The 21409-nt window shown below is 40.9% G+C and overlaps 1 protein-coding gene across 1 annotated transcript in view; it reads right to left on the bottom strand.

The window, feature by feature from the left end:
* Positions 1 to 4235: 4235 nt before the first annotated feature.
* The window catches only part of MORC1 (MORC family CW-type zinc finger 1), a gene marked incomplete at both ends in the record, with an annotated part of 175129 nt that continues 157955 nt past the window's right edge, over positions 4236 to 21409 (bottom strand). The window contains 4 exons of the mRNA XM_080799256.1: positions 4236 to 4412; positions 7621 to 7815; positions 14143 to 14196; positions 15761 to 15848. Of these exons, the coding sequence (XP_080655382.1) occupies positions 4236 to 4412; positions 7621 to 7815; positions 14143 to 14196; positions 15761 to 15848 (514 nt within the window). The remainder of the gene's footprint in view (positions 4413 to 7620; positions 7816 to 14142; positions 14197 to 15760; positions 15849 to 21409) is intronic.

A 21409-nucleotide genomic window follows, 5' to 3' on the forward strand; every position in this document is an offset into this window, starting at 1 on the left:
GTGAAGGGCAGAGGCAATATTTTAGAAAGAGTAATCTTTGCCATATTGTCAGCCATAAATTATGCCTACAGTGCGGAGTGGGGTCTCATGGAAGGAACTCTGAGTTGCAATGAGGAAGCCTGGGCTCGAGGCTTTGTTTGCACTTACTGCACTGAAACATTAGAGGCTTAGAGTTCCTATCTGTAAAACAGTAACAAGAATATTTTTGTCTTTTCATACCTAAATATTGTGAAGATAAATTTAGGCAAAAAAAATCTTAAACCACAGAAAATTTACACATTCTGAGTACTGTTAAAATGTAAAGGAGGTCTACGTACAGAAGAGGGAAATGGGGAAAGATAACCACAATAGTAGTAGTAAAAATGTAGATGTAGTAAGCAGAAAAGTGCAGTCTATAGATAAAGGGACATATCAAGCTGTGTCATCATTGTTTTGACCTTTTTTCTTTTCTTTCTTTTTTTTTTTTTTTTTTTTGCTGTTCCTTGTCTTTTCTGTCTCTTAAGTCCACTTCTACCCATGCCTTCTACCTGCCAGTTTTGTCCCACTCCAGTTCCCAAGCTAATCTTGTCTGAGAGTCAAGCCCCAATCACAAAGGACTTGAAAACGGAGTGAATGAACCTGGAAACTATATCCATGGTCCAGAAATGGAAATGAATTGCCCTGTGTGGTCCTCAAGCCATCTTGCTGCCAACCATATGTAGGAGTTAACAGAATTCCCTTATTTTTGACCTGGGGTCATCTGGTCCCAAGCATGGTTCTCCTCTCCTAACCTTACTCCATTTTTTCTCCAATTCTCATATTGACTCAGTTCCTAAGTCTGGTTTCTGTCTTAGTCCCTATTCCTTAGTCCTAACTGATTACCTATATAAAACCCCAGGTTCCCTAAGAACAGGAGCCCTTTAAATGAAGCACCTTGACAGGAGGAGGGGGTGGTTAGGATATATAGGATTAATTTTGTTTCAAACATACCAATGTAGACTTCAAATAGAAGAATTTTGAATCCATAATTACAGTTAAATAACAGGTGTTAAATAAGATTATAGAAATGTGGAACTCATTCATTTGGAAGTATCACTTGAAACCATTAGAGTAGATGAGATTCCTTACATGGAGGATAAAGAAAGATGATGAGCTAATGGGGAATCAGTCCTGGTAGGAATATGAGAACTATCCTGTTAGGATCTTCAAAGACCATTCTCTGGGGAAGTCCCTATGCAGACTCCTTTGATATGTCCGCCAGAAGGATGCTCAGAGGCACTGACTTCTTTTCACCATTAACATTTATTAATTACCAATTTTTAAATTAAGAAAAGAATGGCTGGTGATGACGGAAGAGAAAGGTAATGGAAGTTCTCAAGGGGCCAAGGAGATCCCTTATGGAAGGAAGATTTTTGGATAAATCAAGAATACAAGGACCTGAGATCCAGAAACTGTTTCTTCATGTAAATGATCCTTTTTTTTTTTAATCTGCATAATGATTACTTGCTGATACAGAAAAATATTTAAAACTATTACAAATAGTGAAAGGATTCTTATATTGGATACAATATTGATATCCCAAACTCAGGAATCTTGCTATATAAAACATTAACCTGCTATAAGATAATGGGAAAAAGACTTCATTTCTAAAAGGTCAAAAGATAAATCTAAATTACAATAAATTTAACTAGAATGTGCTGGCTGTATCTGAAGAAATATTTTAAATGCTAATACAGGGCACCCATAAAGACTACAGAAAACCATATTTTGGTCTTGGGTAGAAAGACTTGGTAATTAAAAAAAGGCAATTTGACCTTAATCTATTACACCACCACACACCAAACAAAATGCAAATAAAGTTTGAGGGGTAAGTATTGACTGAAACAGCTAATTCTAAGTCTGGATAAGAATTAAATATGCAAACATACAAAAGTAAGTTCTGAAATATAAAATTATTGACTACCCCTACCAAAACAACATGGGTCCAACATGAAAAAAGTTGAAACAATCAATGAAAACTAATAATTTTTTTTTTTTAAGAACTTGACCCAAATGTAAATAGGAATTTAACATGCTGTAACTGTGGCACTGCAGATCAGTGGGGAAGAGACTGGTTATTTGATGAATAGTTTGGGGACAATACTGTATCTATCTGGAAACACAAACAGTTAGATTTTTAGCTTACTCCCTTCACCAAAATAAATTCTAGATGAATCAAAGATTTAACAATATAATGTTTAAAGTCATTATAACAAAGTAAAATTTCTTTATAGTTTTAGCATTAGAATGTCCTCTCTAAATATGACTCAAAACCAGAAAGTATAAAGAAAAGTAAATTCCCCCCCCCACAATTTTTTAATCCCATATGGCTCAAAACACCATAAATTTTTTTCAATAAAAAATTAGAAGAAAATAGCTGTAACACATATAATATAAAAAACATAATTTCCCTAATATAAAAATAGTTCCTATAAATTGGTAAGAAAATACTTACCACCAGGTCACCTGGGTGGCTCAGTCAGTTAAGCATCTACCTTCGGCTCAGGTCATGATTCCAGGGGCCTGGGATTGATCCCTGTGCTGAGCTCTCTGCCCAACTGCGAGTCTGTTCCTCCCTCTCCCTTTACACGCTCCCCCTGCCCCGCCCCAGCTATCTCAAATAAATACGTAAAATCTTTAAAAAAAAATACCACCAAATAGAAAAATGGGGAAAAAGCCAAATTTAAAAATTCAAATACATTTTATTTTATTTTTTTAAGATTTTATTTATTTGTCAGAGAGAATGAGCTCAGGTAGAGGTAAAGGGAGAAGCAGGCTCCCTGCCAAGCAAGGAGCCTGATGTGGGACTCGATCCCAGGACGCTGGGATCATGACCTGAGCCGAAGGCAGCCGCTTAACCAACTGAGCGATCCAGGCGTCCCGAAAAATTCAAATACATTTTAAACATGAAAAGATGTCAATCTTACATACAGCATAGGAAATATACATTAAAACTACAAGGATATGCCACTTTTCACCCACTTGGGTCAGCAAGATAAAAAATAGTTTGATAATTCACCGGGTAGCTGAAGGTGTGAGGAAACAGGTATTCATATGTTGCTGTGGGAATGTATATTAACAAAATTTTTATGCAGTACTACTGGGAACTATCTATTAATAATAAAATGTATATGTCCTCTGAGCCAGCAATTCATCTTCTGGGATTTATTTAACATATACCTGCACGAGTGTGAAATAAACATAGTTACAGAGATCTGCACATATAAACCCAAAAGAATGGGAAAAAAATCTAAGGGACCATCGATTAGAGAATAATGAAAGAAATTCTAGTATGTCCACAGAATAGAACAATAAGGAGCAGGGAAAGATAAGGAGGCTGATATGGAATGATTGTGAAGGTATATTAATTGCAAAAATCAACAGAATCCTTTGGATGCCATAACGTTTGTATTTATACCTGTATAACGACTTATACGGTTTTATGTACACTGTTTTTGGATGGATGCATGAGTAACAGGTAAAAGCACACATCTGGAGAGGAGTAACTGAGTGTCTACAGACAAATGGGGTGAAGACTCCCCACCATATCCCATCTCACACGTTCTGGATTTTGTACTGTGTGTATATATGTAAAATTAAAATTATACAATTCCACAAACATTAAAATGCTTTATTGCTTTTGTCCAAAATGGCAGGTACCATCTAAACAAATAAAAATAATCAGTTACTCAGGAAAATACAAAAACAATTCTTACATATGTGTAACATGCATTCACATGATAAGTAGAAGACGTGTACTTGTTCTACAACTCAACGACAGAATTATCATATAAATTATATCTTCCAGTTTTTGAGGATTTCTATTTTCTGCTTACTGAGTATTGGCTGTCGTGGAGAAGGGGCACATGGCCTTTCCGTTTCAACACAAGTTTTAAGAGGAGGTGATTCTGTAGTCCTTTGTACACTGATTTTGAAAGCCACTATTTCCTAGTTATTATAGTCTTCTAATGAAAACAGAATTTAAGCCTAACTGACATCTCTGTCTTTCTCAGTAGTTTACGTGGGAACTGGAGAACTCCGGGAACAGTTCCTGCCGCAACAGAAGAGTTAGGGAACCGGACTGCGAATGTGTCAATTGTAAATCAGTCTCTATTTCTAAAGTTCACAATCCCCTCAGGATTAAACAGGACAAACCGTACACTAACGAGTACAAGGGGAAACACGTTTTGAAAAGAATATTCGTCTTATTAGCGTTTTTAAAAGGGATTATCTTTTCTGACTTCTGATTTTGACTCTCCGTTCCTTTCTAAAGGGAGACCATGTCCTGCATCTGTAGTCACTTTATTTAAAGCGTTCTGGAAAAGGGGATTATCTTCTTGAAGCAAAGCTTCTAAGTACCTGTCAATCTGCTCCCGGTCTCCTGCTGGACTGCCCTGGAAAAGAGAATCAAGGATCAGAGCAGGCCGGGAAGCTGCAGGCTGCACCCCTGTAATCCAGGCGGCCTTGGAACAATCTTCCCTAGGGTTCCTGCAGCACCAAAACCCACCCTGGAATAATGCCTTTCGTCTTTTAATATGTTTTCACCTTTAACCTCATTTTATGTTCACAAGCGGTTAGGAACTTGGATCATTTTTTTTTTTTCCTTCCTTAGTGGAGGTTAGCTCAAATGGCTTTCCTTCTATTTATTTATTTTTATTTATTTTTTAAAACATTTTATTTATTTGACAGAGAGATTGAGAGAGACAGCGAGAGAGGCAACACAAGCAGAGGGAGTGGGAGAGGGAGAAGCAGGACTCCTGCTGAGCAGGGAGCCCAATGTGGGGCTCGATCCCAGGACCCCGGGATCATGACCTGAGCCAAAGGCAGACACTTAATGACTGAGCCACCCAGGCGCCCCTACTTTCCTTCTATTTAATTACTTGTCATATTCCTAAAGCCACCTGCCTCCATCTTGTCCTTCTCTGTTATAGGCTCTCGTCTCCCCATTTTTAAAATATTTTTTTATTCTTCTAAAGATTTTATTTATTTGTCAGAGAGACAGAGAGAGAAAAAGAGAGCATGCACAAACAGGAGGAGTGGCAGGCAGAGGGAGAAACAGAGTCCCCACTTAGCAAGGAGTCTGATGTGGGGCTCAAAAGTTCATGAATCTTTAGCCTTATATGAAAAACAGATGAGTAAGAAGATTTTGACTCCTCTGTCACTCCTCTTCCCTCTACAACATCTTTTCCCCCAGCCCTGGGCTTGCTGCCCTCATCTGTCTCTTTTTCTCTCCTTTTCTCCAGTTTTCTGTTTGGGCAATTTCATACTGTCCTTCCCTGGGCTGCTTAATCCATGAACAGCAGAACAAATGCTCCCTCTTCACAGACTTAAATCTCACTCCCTCAAGCCGACCATGGGCTCAACCTGCTCTCCAACTTGGGCTGATGAATAAGAGAATTTTTTAGAAAGGACCTTTCAGAAACAATTCCAGTTTTATGATTGTTCCCAGTCAGTGTCTGACACCACCCTCCTAGCTTCTCCATGGCTCCCCTGGTCCCATTAACTGTGCTCAGTCCCTCTGCCCTAGGCTTCAGACAAGGCTGGACTATACTGAGTCCCAGCTTTGGACTGGGGCCCCGTCCCTAGAGATAAGCTAACCTGATAGTCATGTTCACCTAGATTTTCAAACAGTCCCTGGCCCTGAGGAATGCCCTATGTGACCCCTTCTGACCCTGACAGCCCTCCGTCTGTTAGGCCAAGTCTAATCCTTTGGCTCTGCTCTATGCCTGGCAAAGCAGGCTTCCTTCCAGGACTTCAGGATGGCCTGCTCGGTCCCTCAGCCTCTTCATAGGCCTACTGGGTCCCTCAGCTTTGGGGCCACCTCGTCTCTTGTGTCTACTCTACGCCAGCACAGTTGTTCTGGTGATCAGAGGCAGTGGAAATCGAAATTTCAAGTCAAGGAGGAGAGTAAATCTATTTGGGCAAGGAGTCCTTTGAGTACCTCTCCAATGATACCAGACGAAGCATTTCATATATTCTGCGGGCTCAAGCCCCTTTGCCTCCTTCAAACTTCATGAATAAAACAAATTAGTAGAATTCCTCTGGCTACTGTGTGGAAACCCAGGGGTTTGGCAAAGAAAGAAGAGTAAATCATTATTCTTTCACGTTTTTCTCCTCGCCACACATAGATTTATTATTTTGAAAACCAATAATTTTTATGAACTTTTTAAAATATTTATTCATTTGAGAGAGAGAGAGAGAGGGAGAGATGGCATAAGCAGGAGGGGAGATGAACAGAGAGAGAGAGAGAGGGAGAAGCAGGCTCTCTGCCGAGCAGGGAGCCTAAAGCGAGGCTCGATCCCAGGACCCTGGGATCACGACCTGGGCCAAAGGCAGATGCTTAACTGACTGAGCCACCCAGATGCCCCTTATGAACTTTTTTGATAGAGAGTAGTATTTGATTTTTATGACATAAAATGTCTTTGGTCTCTCGAGTTTTTGTATGTAAAACAACCATCATTGCTGAAACTGTACCACGGTGCCAGGCTCCATTCCAGATCTTTCACACGTAAAAACATTTGCCACCCTTTACAGCCACAAGAACCACAAGAACTATTGCCTAGGCCACCCACAGTGGGGAGGAGGGGGGTGAGGTGGGGTAGTATCTTTTTTGGCTCTATACTTAAATTAAGCAAAAAATATTTTCTGAGTTTCATTTTGTATTTAATAATATAAGGGAAATCCCAAAGAACCCAAAAGATGTATATTTTGTGAAGGAGGAATGGATCCACCTTGCAATGTTCACAGCTGACTGGAACCCAGGTGGCCTGGCTTCAAAGCCCAAGCTCATCACGTCCTATCCTGATGTGTGCGCATTTCCTGGTCTCTCCCCGTCCCCCCTTCCTGGGCAAGGTAACCCTCCATTCAGTCAGGGCTCTCTTTGGGGCACTCAGCTCCTGGCCTCTCACCTTGCAAGGCCTAGGAAGGCCCTATCTCCTGTTCCAGGCTCAGGGCCTATGGCTGAGTACAAAACACCATGTACTTCCTAGGCTCACTGTTGATTTCTCAATTTATTTCTGCCATCTACGGAAAGACTCTTCAACCATGGCCATACATACTTTAATTTTTTTATGTATTCCATCCTGATTTTCTGTATGCTGTAGAGAGAAGATGGACCTTCCCTCATTAGCCCAAACCATCACAGGAGCCCTGTTCTGTATGTGTTCGTGTATCCAAACAAGATGAACAGCATACTCACACAATGTTTCCTGACCTCTCTAACCTCTCCTCGGAGATGAGAAGAGTCCATTTTTAATTATGTATTGAGATAAAATTTAAAATATTTTGCTGTCTGATAAAATTAGAAAAAAAATCCTACTGAAAATACACTATTGAGGGGACAGCACTCATTAAACTCTACCAAAAGCACAAGCAAAGGTTCTGATTTTTGTAAGAGAAAAAAATAACAGACCTTTAAAAAATGTTCTCATATGTACTTTCGAAGTTTATTTATTTACAATTTCAATATCCCTGTAGGGAGAGTAAGGGCTACATAAAGTGACCTGTCCGATGCCCATAAGTGGATGATGAGGGCAGGAGAGGAAGTAGCTCAGTGCTCTCTCCACAAAGTATATTTCCACTACTTCAAATTTTGTTACTTACCAGCTGGAGTTTCTGCAATAGTACTGTCAGTTTTACCCGAAGATTATTCAGTTTATCTTCAGTAATTTTTCTTTTTTCTTCACATAGTCCCAGAGATACTTCATTAGCCACTCCTCTTCGATTTGCATCATAGATAATGGACTGCATTTTTCTCTTTAGTTCTCTTTCATATTGGACCATGCAAACATTCTTGATCTGGGAATGTTTTTAAAAACAGTTTTAGTATATTTTTCAAGTATTACTTTTCCCCCTAATATCAGAAAGTGATTTCATATTCCAGGTCTGCACATATGTACAAAGCGTCAACTCTACTACAGGTGGTCTACAGGTGTACTACAGGTGGTCGAAATTTAAGACACAGTGACACCCTGAAGGAACTTGCCATGTGATGGAAGATGGAGAGAGAGAAGGGAAAACGTCCAATACTCTATTAACTATGAGGATGGGAGAGGCACACCAAAGTGAGCTTGGACAACCTTGCTTTGAAAGGGAAAAAGAATCCAGTCATGGTTGACTCTGTCTGCCCACAAGTGATACCAGAGTATGCAAGGCACAAAGGGGGCAGCTCTCCACAGCACCGGAACTCACAGGCAATGACAGAATGGCTGGCCACGCAGGGCTCTGCTGGCAGATGATGGTGTGTTATTTAGAACTCATGTCTGTAGCAGTTGAAAAGCAGAGAAGCTACAATCAGAGAATTCCTGTTCTGTTCCTCTCTTTTGGTTCCTTGTCCTGATGCAGAGAATGGTCACTGATATACATACGTGACCCTTGCTAATTCAAGAGTCTTGATTGTTTCCCAAGAGTTCATATGGTGAACGAGGCACTCACAAAGTAGAAAAGGGAATGGAGAGGCCAAATGCTCCAATTTCAAAATGGTGTGAATTGTTTGGGTCAACATTGGGAGAGGGCAGGGGATATTCTGAGAAAAGAGATACAGAGCAAATCCTGTTTTGATCCATATTTGAAGGTTTCTGTAAGGAGGAGATTTCTGTGTTCTGATATGACGGGGCTCCCAGGAAAACTGTAAGGTGGTCTCATTTGTCTTCTGGGTTTACCCTTCTCCTCCTCACCACCCCCTCCACCACACTCACTGCAGACCCATCCCAGACACTGTCTACATTAGCCCCTTTAAGTACTCACCGCCCTCGTGTATTTCTCCTTTCTATAAAATCCTTTAAACAAACAAAACCCCTTAAATATACTGAATTCTCCTTAACATTAACTAACCTCCTCCTAAAACCAAGGCACTGAATTTTGTAGTAGGTGATATGAAGATACATAAGATCCAGATCAACTATAGAATGAGATAATACAAGCATGCAAATATCACATCTTATGGGAGAAGGTTCATGGTGCCCCAAGTGAGGCACAGATTATCATTAGAGTATGGATTCCCCGTTAAAGATCATTAAAATACTTAAAGTAATTGACATGGATTAATATCAGTAACTTACCTTCCAATTATTTATGCTTTTCTTTTTTAAAAACAAGGTATTTATTTATTTATTTATTTTAGAGGGGGGAGGAGCAGAGGAAGAGGGAGAAGCAGACTCCCTACTGAGACCGGCCCCTGTGGGACTCCATCCCAGGACCCTGAGGTCATGACCTGAGCTGAGGGCAGCTGCTTAACCAACTGAGCCACCCAGGTGTCCCTATTTATGCTTTTCGTGTGCTGTTAATTAAGAGCAGTATTTGGGAGCAAGGGCCCAAATACCACTCCACAGTGGCAAACACTCACTTATATGTGTGTATTCATACACATACACATACACACACACACACACACACACACACAATGTATTCCATTAATGGTGAAACTTAATTGTGAGATTTGTGGATTGCCCTGTAAAGAAATCTTAGATTTTTAGAGTCTCAAACTGCCTGGACACTTGTGGGGGGACACCAAGAATTAACGTAGTGCTGAAATCCTTGGCCTGCCTCTGCCTGTGCTTATTGGCTGAGTTGCAGGCCTCACCCTTCCAGGAAAACACCGAGCTCATTCCCGCCTCAGGCCCCTCACCCTTGCTGCTCTCTCTGTTCAGTGAGTTCAAGCCCAGCCTCCATAAGAATCACTGCTTGCCTCAGGTCTGCGCTGAAACACGGCTCAGGTACCCCTTGCTCACTGCATCTGAAATAGGTTATCTCTTCCCCAACACACACCTCATGGTCCACCCCCCCCCCCACCTCGGGCCCTGCGCAATTATTTTATGTTTATTTACATGTTTAGTATCTACAACTATGTCATTTACATTATGCTCTGTTATCTGTCTTTTCTCTAGAAGGAAACGTCAACTGTGGGGGCTTTAGTTAACTCCAGGGAGTGCCGTACCCCACGGCCAGAAGGTGGAGTTGGGTCAATATTTCAACTCAGCCAGAATAAGGAGGACAGGGTCCCAGGTGGCTCAGATGTCACCAGTCACGCAGAGTTCTTGGTATTCAGAGCTTTAGAACTTCATGGCTTTTGCCATCTGAATAGGAGCCAGGGAACACTTTTTTTTTTTTTTTTTAAAGATTTTATTTATTTATTTGACAGAGATCACAAGTAGGCGGAGAGGCAGGCAGAGAGAGAGAGGAGGAAGCAGGCTCCCCGATACGATAGGCAGAGAGCCCGATGGGGGCTCGATCCCAGGACCCTGGGACGATGACCTGAGCTGAAGGCAGAGGCCCCAACCCACTGAGTTTGGAAAGGCGCCCCAACTTTTTGATAAAAGCGGTAGTAGTAAGAAAACAAACCAAGTAAAATTAGAAAGAAATCCGAAATGCTTATCAGCAATAAAAGGAACATACTACTGATAACACTTGAATGGATGTGAAGGGTGGTATGCTACGTGAACACAGATGATCAGAAAGTGACACATACTATATGAATCCATTTCTATAGCATGACTGAACGGGCAAAATGATAGAGATAGAGAACAGATGAGCATCTGCTTGGGGTTAGGGTGCTTGTGTGTGTGTGTGTGTGTGCAGTGTGACTTTAAAGGAGAGAACCGGGAGATCTCTGCGGCAGTGGGAGTCTGGATCCTGGTTTTCATGGTGGTTACCACAAATCCACATACATGGATAAAATGAGACACATATTTCACCAACTTCAATTTTGTGGTTTTGATATTCTACTATAATTATACCACTATGTAAGACATAAGCATTGGGAAAAATGGAAAGGTACCTGAGACCCCTCTACTATTCTATAATTTCCCATGTACCTAGAATTACTTCACAATAAAAAGTTCAGAAGATAACACTGTTTGTACAGTACAACATTAGGAATGTTTATATAGCACACTGCATTCAAGGTCATACTTAGTCTCTCAAAGTTCGGTTTTGTAACCAAGCAAACTATATTTCCTTCAAATACCACCAGCCATCCAGCTTCCTGATTTATTCTTCTCCCTTTCTAAACTAACATTTTCAGGAGGTTTCTATAAAAGGTAACAATTCTGAGAACTTTCAAGGCCCAATGTAAAAGGACTTCCGGTTGTATTAACGTTTTAATTAGGAGAAGTAGAGAATTGTAACAAGATGAGAGGGCTTAGTTCTGCTGGTTAAACCTACTCTTGTAGAGGTATTTGAGGCAGATCAAAAATGGAACCTTTCCAAACTCCATTAATTCAGAACAGAATTAGGATTTGAAAGAAAGGACATTTTACTGAGATTTTAATTTTCCGCCTTGAATTTAAAAAGTCAGAGTTCTAGCAGCTCTGGAGCTCCAGAATCCTAACAAGTTAGCACAAAGGAAGGCTGGCTTACGAGATCTGTAGATTTTGTACTCTCCTTTTAGGTACGTGACATGGGAGTGTTTATGTGGGCCAGCAGAAACAATCAAACTTGATTTAGTGTACAAATGGTAGGGTCTAGATGCAGTGAAAGGTACTGATTGAATGCTGGTAGGATACAGAGTTTGAGAAGAGAGAATTGCTAACTTTGAGGATTCTATGATCTAGTTAAGGGGAAAATAAAATACAAGAGACAACTACAATACAAGGCAAAAAAATTAATTAATGCTAAAAGAGTTTTAAGTTTCTCTCAGAACACAGAAAATCAAGATTAAATTCACAGGGACAGACTGAGGAAGACCTGAAGTGGAAGGTGGCATGGACCAGACCCAACACCGGGTGGGCAGGATTTCAATAGGCCAACTGCAGACTGGGAGAGTAGACAAGAGTGCCCTGGGGAAAGGCTATTTGGGTAGACTGGAGCAATTCCATTTCGGATGGGGCATATGGTTTATGAGAGGAAAGAATAAAGATGGTGGTTCTGGCCAAGTTGTGTACGATTACCTATGTGCTCATAAACCATCTACTACTAACTACTACTAACAACTAACCAGGGCAAGGTGACCAAAGACATCTGTGACTTATCAAGGGTCCTCTGTGCTTTGATGTAGCTATCTTTTTTAAAAGTACACAGCTTAAATCAAGTTGCATAGATCTGTCCTTGGATTTCAAAAAATGATTATAATAGTTTTTACAACCACCCACTTAAAACTACCAATCAATAATAAAGTCCTCAAGACCAAGCAGTTTCATAATGGGGAAGTCATGATCACAATTGTTCTGTATTTTGCTTGCAACATCTCTGTTTCAACAGGAGGTCCCGGTCTCCTGACTGTTCATCTTGCTTTGATTCTTTGAATCCCACTTGCCCTAAACATTAAGAGGATTCTACTCATCATTTCTGCTAACACTGTTCACCTGCGTAAATACTTACCTTATTCAGTCTGGTCTCTAAAACCCAACAACAATGTGGCTCCATTACTGATCATATAGATAGCAGAAAAATATCATTTAGAAACAGACGTGAAAGACACACATAAGCCTGGATGAACTAAGGTCTGTGACAAACTAATTCTTTGCAAATGTCTAAGTTTCATGATGTTAAATATTTAAGTCAGAGATCCCTAACCACTAAATGAAGATCTCTGGGAAGATCCAGGAGCCTTACTGGTAACTCTTGGAGCTGGCTGCCATAGACCTCCAGTTGGGACAATTCTTGGTAGGACACTAAACAACCCGCCCACCATGCACCACTCCCATATTCCACTGTCAGCAGCACCCCCCCCATATGCATCTCATCATGCAACATCAAGGTCTCTAAGTAAGTAAACAATAAATCTTTTACACCAAAAGGCTCAGAAGCTGTGGTATACATATGGCAATTAACACATGCAGACCCTGTCACAGGATGAAGGAGGACAGCCTGGACAAGGGTGAGATGGAAGACAGTGATGCAGAGAACAAGCTTGGAGTGGGACAAATCTGGGTTCCAATCCTGAATCTGTTACTCACTTGCATCACAAACTGGACTAGTACCTTGCTGACTCTCTCATTCCTCATGGCTAACATAAAGATAGTGGCATTGACCTCCGGGGGTTGTGAGGGTTAATGAGGTACTGGCTTATATAAAAGGCCTAGGCTAGTGCCTACCTCTACTGGCTCTTGACCAATCCCTGCTTTACATTCATGGATTAAAATAATACAGAGCTAGAAACAGGATCAAAAATAAATTGAATGAAAACTTTGTCCTGCAATCTAGTTAGGAAATGTGGCCAAGCACATCTTCAGCCTGAAAATGTTCAGCGACTCCTTTTCAACAGACATTATTCAGAAAATAAACTCGCTCTTCATTTGAACAATGATGGGAAACCTTCATTTCCAGCTGTTTATCACAGTCCGGTAGGCATTCACTCAGAACCATCAGAGGCAAATATATCGACAAGAGTGTGAAATTTAGGCACATCCTACACTCCAAATACTTTGTGAGGCAGCCTTTCTAAGGAGGAGTCTGGTTTAGGCTCTGATCTACATCTCAAGTTTGTCTGGTCATATGTCTTCAGGAACTTACTTCGTAATTCTATTTCACTTATGAAACAAGAATATTCAAATCTATTCCATTCCCTACAAAAGAGATGAGGCAGTGCCTTTCCTTCTGTTTCTGCTTCCCATGATTCCAGGGGTCAACATGCACCTCGTAGTCTTTAAGGTTTGCATGTCATTATGACAGTTTTCCAGAAGATGGCTATAAGCATAAGTACTTTTAGTAGTATTGTTTTTATAACTACTTTTGTAATGGAAAAATCATAAACTTAAAAAACTGTTGACAGGATCTTAAAAAACAAAAAACAAACCAAAACAACAACAAGCAAACCCTAGAGATATCAAATTGTCCAAAATAATTAAAAACTCTAATATGCAAATGATTTCTGGTTTAGTCCAGTGTCTCAAGGACTTAATCTATTTTTTAAAGACAGCAAACTTCATGTATTCTGTTCAAAATATAGTCCTACTCCCAGTGTTTCATGAGCTTTCTGCTGTGGAAACATTTGCATTTTCAAATTCAAAAAGATGTTGGTTTGTGACATTTGATATGCTACACATTAATCTTAGTCTTGATAAGAGAATGCAAATTTGATTTCCTTCCAAACCTAACATTTGGAAATGTATATTATTTCTCCTTTGGAATATGGGATCATTTAGAATATAAATGACTACATTTATATTAAAAAAAAAAAAAGCTTACCTGGTTGAAGCACATTCTCAGCTTTCTGTTTGTCTGCTCTGGGCATTGCTCCAGCTGTTTTGTAAATGATAATGGAACAGGATATTAACTTTTAGAGAATGAGCTGTTTACAACGGAGTTCTAACATGAGAAGTATCTAATATAAAAAACCATCAAAGCCTAGAACTGGCCAACACTGGTATTGTGGGTCTTTTAAGCTTGGGTCTAATTAAATTAATCAACTAAAGTATACCTCACCTTATTCCAAAAAGAGAGTAAGGCAGTTTACATAATTAATAAACAACATGGTTAAACAATTACAGAAGAAAAAAAGGAGAAGGAAAAGTAAATGGCAAAGATTATTCAAGAGGAAGTCAAGGAGGTGGTTGGAGTCTGGATCTCCTAAATGGGAATATCACGGAAAGAGACTGGGTAGTCACTGGCATATGGGATAGTATTTAAAGTCATAGACTCATCAAGGTCACCCAGAAATAGCACTTAACAGAAAGAAGAAAAGGGCCCAGGAATGGGCCCTCAGATGTGCCAACATTTAGAAACCAAACAGAGAAGGAACTAAGTTGCCAGCAGAAAAGATGGGAGGAAGAAAAGCAACAAAATGCTAAGTGTGTTTTTGTGGAAATGACACAAAGAAAGTGGTTTAAGAAGAAAAAAGTGGCCAACTGGGTTGGTCTGTCAGAGGTCAGATAAGAGTGACCACTGCATTTGTGTGCTCAGTGGTCACTGGTGGCCTCATGAGACAGTCCCAGTGAAGTACCAGAGTCAGAAACCTGGCGGGGGCTGGGGGTGGGGTGGGGAGGAGGATGAGGTGAGGGAGCAGAAACAATAGTTATACATTAGAAAATTAAGGGTTTCTTCCCAGGATCTTATTAAGGCATATGGCACCTCTGTCAAATTATTTGGTGCTCTTTTCACTAATAGCTTTCCATGTATATCCATCCTTTCCATAAGCAATGCTGTGCATGAAGGCAGAGAAAGCATCCTCCCACCCTCCCATACCCCAAGGTTCTTCTGAGCTCCAGGGAGCAGCTTCTGGAAGCCTCAGGCCTGCACAGCTCACTCAGCCTCACCATACCCTGCAGTAACTTAGCGGCCTGGGGACAACCCAAATGAGCCCAGATAGCTGGACCAAGTCTTCCTTCTAATCATATATGGCACTACCTCTGAAAGGAGATTTGGTAAATAGAATTTTCCCCATCTCTCCCTATGATATGTTAGTGATTTTAGTAAGACTAGAGCTCTGCACACCTGACGTGGTTGATCCACCCAAACCTCACCTCAGCCCCCCATAAAGGGTGGCTGAGGAAATGTATCCAAGCAACAGAAACTCTATTTTTGGTGTTATGGAGGGAAGTCAGGGACCATGTCCTGTTTCTTTTAATTTCTGCAACTCTCTGTTCTCGGTCTGTAAGATCTTCTACAAGTTCATCAGAACCTTGGCTACACTGGTTTTAAATGCAGTTTTCATCCCGAGTCATCCATTTGGTACAAAGATCCCCATCTTCATTCCCTTACACCATTCTATGTCCTCTTCCCAGTAACACTTTACCATGTGTCTGCAATGAAGATTAAGTTCAGGCTATTCTGTCATGCCCTCCAAGTTCCAGTAAAGTCAGCTTACCTCAAAACTGGCCACAAATTCCTCGACAGATGTGTAGCCAAATTCTGATGGTAGTTGATACTCAGGGAAAAAGTACAGAAGAATCTCCCTAGGAATATGAGCAGAGTGGAGATGGTGAGATACCGGGAACGGGGATGCAGTGCTCACCTGTCAGAACTGCTAGGGGTTAAACACTTGCCAGAGATGAACATTCAAGCCCACCAAATTGTTTTTAGCACTGTCATCAGAGTCCTCCTCAAAAAGCATAGACTGGGGGGGAAAGGAAGTGGGCATGGCTATAAAAAGGCAACCAGAAGAATCCTCACGGTGATGGCACTTGTTCTATATCTTGACTGTATCAATGCCAACATCTTATGATAGTGTTACCACTGGGAGAAAGTAGGTAAAGGATACAGGACATCTCTGTTATTTCTTCTAACTGCCTGTGAACCTACACTTACCTTAAAATTAAAAGTGTATTTAAAAAAGAAAGAAAGTAGGAAGAAAGGAAAGGAAAGGAAGGGAAGGGAGGGGGGGAAGGGGAAGGGAAAAGGGGAAGGGGAAGGAGAAGGGAAGGGAAGGGAAGGAAGAGGAAGGGACAGGGAGGGAGGAAGGAAGCAAGAAAAAGGATGAGAGGGAGAGGAAGAGAGTGAGAGAGAGGAAGGAAGGAAGGCAGGGCTCACAATGCCCATCCATAATCAAGCAGTCCAGGAAAGCACTGTACCTACTTGAGTGTCCTCCTTGAAGAAAACTTAGCATTGCAAAGATCTTGGAGGAAAGACACTGTCTCCTGACTTTTTCGTTCCCCTACGGAAACCAAAGAACTCAATTCTCCAGGGTAATTCCCTTCATCCAGGGCTCTGCAACTACTCTTAGGAATCACATGTGGACCCTGTTCTTTCCAAATAGTAACTGGCCATTGTTCTGACAGGTGCTTCATTTTGCCAAGAGGCAGTAGCGCCCGCCTTTGCAGGGTGACAGCTTTTCTAGGATTAGTCACCCAGATGATGCATATTTCATTCCTGGGAGAATGCGAAGTCTAGAAATTTATAGCTACTCTATCTTAAAAGTATATAGAGTGTTTTTGTGTTGAAGGGGGCCTAAGAACCTCATGTATATTATCCAAGGGATTTATAAAACTTTTCAGTTGTAAAATGATATGGCACACAAAAGATAAAATAGCTGTTCCTTACATAATTTACGTTCTAGTTTTTTAAGAATATGATGTTTTAATATTCATTTATAGTTTCAAAATTCAATCCAAATGTTAAAAATCCTCAGCAGTGCAAAACGTCAAACACACACACACACACACACACACACACACACACACACACACACACACGGTCCTCAGAATCATTCGCCCAGTTAGTAAGAAGGTCAGTGGGTTCTGGGTATTTGAGATGAGCAGAAATCAGATGGGATGCAGAACAAAGCTACAAGTGGTGCCCTGAGGAAGGGGACCTAAGGTCACCACTAGGGTTGGTTTGGTAGGGCAGAAGGTAGGTGATCTTTTACACAAAGCAGCCCCCCCACCCCAAAATCCAGCCTCCCTTCTCCCAACACAGGGTTTGAGCCTCTCCTGAGTACCAGTCCTTGTCATGGTGGGTATAAACACTTCTGGGTTTAGACTGAGAGCAAATCAGCAATCTTCTGAGGAGGGGCTTCCAGAAAAGCAAATTTCAAGTGATGGTAGCACTGGGTTGGAACTGGGAGAGGAAGAAGGGGCAGGCATGGGAGAAAAAAGTTTTGGATTAGTTCTGAATTATTCTCAACCTTGGCAATCTCTGCATCAGAACTTATACCACACTTCGTCTATTGTCTAAATAATTTCTCACACATACATGCTAATATTTCTAAAGCTAGATACCATTTTAGAATAAAACAGAACTTTATATAAAAGTTTTATAGCTTCTGCCATGTTTTATTTTCTCAATACCCTCAAGCTCAAGAGTCCCCCAGATATCCCCTGAACCCCACTAACCACACAGCTTTTACCTGGTGGCCCCTGCCAGAGCCTGGCATCTGCCCCATTCTAGAAACCCATACGTTCTTATTTCACAGAATTCAGACTCATGGGGAATGCAGACAGGGAAGCGAGCTTTTCTAGGATGGTGTGATAAGCACCGGGATGAGAATGGGAATGCAGTGCCGTGGGCACCGAGGTGAGAGGCCCTCACCATCACAGGGAGCCCCGAAGGAGGAGGAGTTAACCAGCTGTGGGGTAGGGGATGGAGGCATGTGAGGCCGGGGACAAGTATTTTCTGGCAATAGTGAGCCCCCCGTCACATTCAACCACTCTTTATAAAGTGCTAGAAATGTGCCAAGTGCTACTATATGCTTGATAAACATAACTTCATGTAATCTTTATGGAAACTCCTCAGTTGAGGAGTTATTCTTACTTTGAGCCTCTCTGGTTTCCTGATGACTAAACCCCCCCAACCCCCCCAACCCCTAGCAGGTGCCCTGCTTTTTCTCTTTCCCTCCATGGTCCCTGCTTTCTGCCTTTGACTCTCCTTTCCAGGCTGCTGATAATTAGCTTTTCCCTTGGGGATTCTGTCCCATTAGACCAGATAAGACAGAGGACAAATTATACAGCTCCTTCGGTCTCCCAAGTACACACACACAGACCTCTTCCTTTTCCTCAAAGATTAATTCAGAAAAACTGTTAGATGCTGTTATGAAACTGTAAGACCCCCAAAATGACAGAAGCAGGGTCTGAACATAGTGAAGAACTCTTAGAAAATTTCTTCATCTATTGTCTTAAGCCCCTTTCTTGACTGGTATTCCCTGCTGGGATATTCTTTCATTCCTGAGGGTGTATCAACTTCTCTGAACTCATCGAACTTCAGGTTTCCCTTAGGACACAATGATCCTCTTATCCATGGAAGGTGAGGCCAGGAGATGGGCCAGGAGGTGCTCAGCACTGAGATGCAGGAACAAAATGGTGTCTGTTCGCCAGTGGCCACTGAGACAGACAGATACTGGGCATGTGGGGAAACTCGTGAACCAAATGCCACCTTTTCAACAGGACCTTTGTCCCACAGGAATAGCCCTTCTTCCCCTGGACCATCTACTCACAGCTCTGTCCTCAGACTTAGTAATAATATCAGGACAATGTCTTCGTTTAACACTGTCTCTCTTCTCAGGACTTTAAGAAAGAAATAGCCTCAAGATTTTCCAGAGCTGCTACTTGCATCCAGGATCCTAGGAGGTCCTTGGCTAGGATGCCCATCTCAGCTGAATTCCTATAAAATCCGTACCCAGATCTGCAAGTCTGATCTGCAAGTTTTTAAAGAGGTCAACCAGGTGAGCCACAACCCTGAGTCAGCGCTGTTTCCATCTGTGATGGCCCAGCTTTGAAATGTTGCTGCTGAGGGTCATTTCCTTTTCACTCCCCAGTCCTTTTTTTTTTTTTTCTTTTAAGATTTTATTTATTTATTTGAGAGAGAGCAAGAGCACCAGAAGGGGCCAGGTCAGAGAGATAAGCAGACTCCCCACTGAGCGGAGAGCCTGATGAGGGACTCGATCCTGGTACTCTAGGATCATGACCTGAGCCAAAGGCAGATGCTTAACCGACTGAGCCATCCAAGTGCCCTTTTACTCCCCAGTCCTATTCCCTCCTCAACAGAGCAATTTTTTTCTTAAGAAAAATCTTTTACTTGGGTTAATACAGCTCTATTCTCTCTAGACATGAGAAAGGAAACACAGAAGTACCTGGTCATCCAGCTGCTGTTTTTAAAAAGTAACCTAGTTAATAAACTTGGTCTTGGCTAAGAAAAAGAACCTCTTACTTGAGGTAGATTAAATCTCTCTTCTCCAACCCAGTGAAAGAGAAAGATGAAGATGAACAGAAATGGCATAGCTTCATTTCCTAAAACCAGGAATCAGATCACATTCTTTTGACAGACCTCAATTGCTAGTATATTTACTTTTGTGGGCTTTTCTCTTGCTTCGGTAACTGGCAGCCACCAGTAATGAGGGACGTCCTTTTACAAACTTATTTTTCATACTTTTGAAATTTAAGCTAACAAAAAGCATGTTTTCATAAAGAGTTGAAATAAATGAAGTCTGCCTTATTATCAAGTTTACATACACAGCAATGAACTGAAATAAGGCATCCTAGGATTAGCAATTCAAAGCTAGGACTATGAGACTGCCAGGATTGAAATTCTAGCTCTACCACCTAAGTGGTAATGGTGTAATGGTGGGCAAATTACTCAACTTCTACAGATCTCAATTTTCTCTTCTGTAAAATGGGAATAATAAAAGTTTATTTACAGGGCTGTTGAAAGGTTTAATTGAGTTACCATTTGCAAAGTCCTTAGGGCAGTGCCTGGCACACAAGAAGTGCATAATAAATATGTATTATTCTCATTACTATTGAGTGTGACTTGAGATTTAATACTCCAATATTAGGACCATATGATACAATTTAACAGTCTGGATCTCAGTTTAGCTCATCTACCTCTGACTTAACACAACTCAGTCATCCCCATAATCTGAAAATATTTTAATATCAGCAATAATATTCACTGCATTTTTCATTAATCCCTCTCAACTTTATTAAAAGTATTTTTTGAGGAGCCCTTGGGTGGCTTAATCGATTAAGAGTCAGACTCCTGATTTCAGCTCAGGTCTTGGTCTCAAGATCATGAGTTCAAGCCTTGCAGTGGGGTCTATACTGGCATGGAGGCTAAGAAAAAAAAGTATTCTTTGAATACCTACTAATACATGCTAGACACGGTATGGAAAATCCAACCTGTTTTCAAAGATGTTACTATATTTGGGGATTAAATAAACTAATACACATAAAACAAAAAGTAATATAAGTCCAAAAACACTAAACTGAGCATAATCAAGTAATGGAAAGGGACAATGAAAACTAGTATTTTTCTTAATTTATTCCATTAATATGTAATAAAAAGAAGTGTCCAGACTCTGTGGCATTGTGGAAAGGGATAAGGATGAGGTCAGGTCCAGACTGCACCATGTGGAGGGAAAGGCTCCAACGACTCTTTGGCGGGTGACAAGGAAGGCAAATCTGGTGAGGAATGGTCACTGTAAAGCACATGGAACCCTCCACATTCTACACAATCCGCCACAATCCTCATGCCCCGAGACATGTGAAGTCTAGTTAACACAAGGAATAACACGTGGACCAGATACAGAATAGCACAGTACAGGGGGTAAGAAAAACAAAGAAGACAAGAACTAGTGAAATGTGAGAAAACATACTACATGCTGCTAAAGGCAAAAGAGAAGATTGATAAACGAATAACTCATTTTGTTCCAGTTAAGCTTTGTGTTCTGCACAATTCTTTTCCCACTTAATATTTTTGTAAAACAATCACCACAAAAAAATTCAAGCTGGTACTGAGAGCTGATTTATTAATACATTTGGCTTTCAGAGTGTTCAGTTGATAATAGCATGATGATTTCAAGCACCAAAGATTCTACATGTTCATTAGGGAGATGGTTTCTGGGAAATTTTAATTTTCTAGGGATGCCTAATTATAGAAGCGAATGTACTTCAAAGTCTTAGTACACTCAATCACATTATCCCCTTTTTGATCACATGTAACATTAAAATTAATAGTAATGATATACTTAAATGCAGAACAAAGATGAACCAAGGAAAAAAATAAGGAGAAAGATGAAACACAGTGG

This window comes from Martes martes (assembly GCF_963455335.1).
Source record: "Martes martes genome assembly, chromosome: 1".
Classification (NCBI taxonomy): domain Eukaryota; kingdom Metazoa; phylum Chordata; class Mammalia; order Carnivora; family Mustelidae; genus Martes; species Martes martes.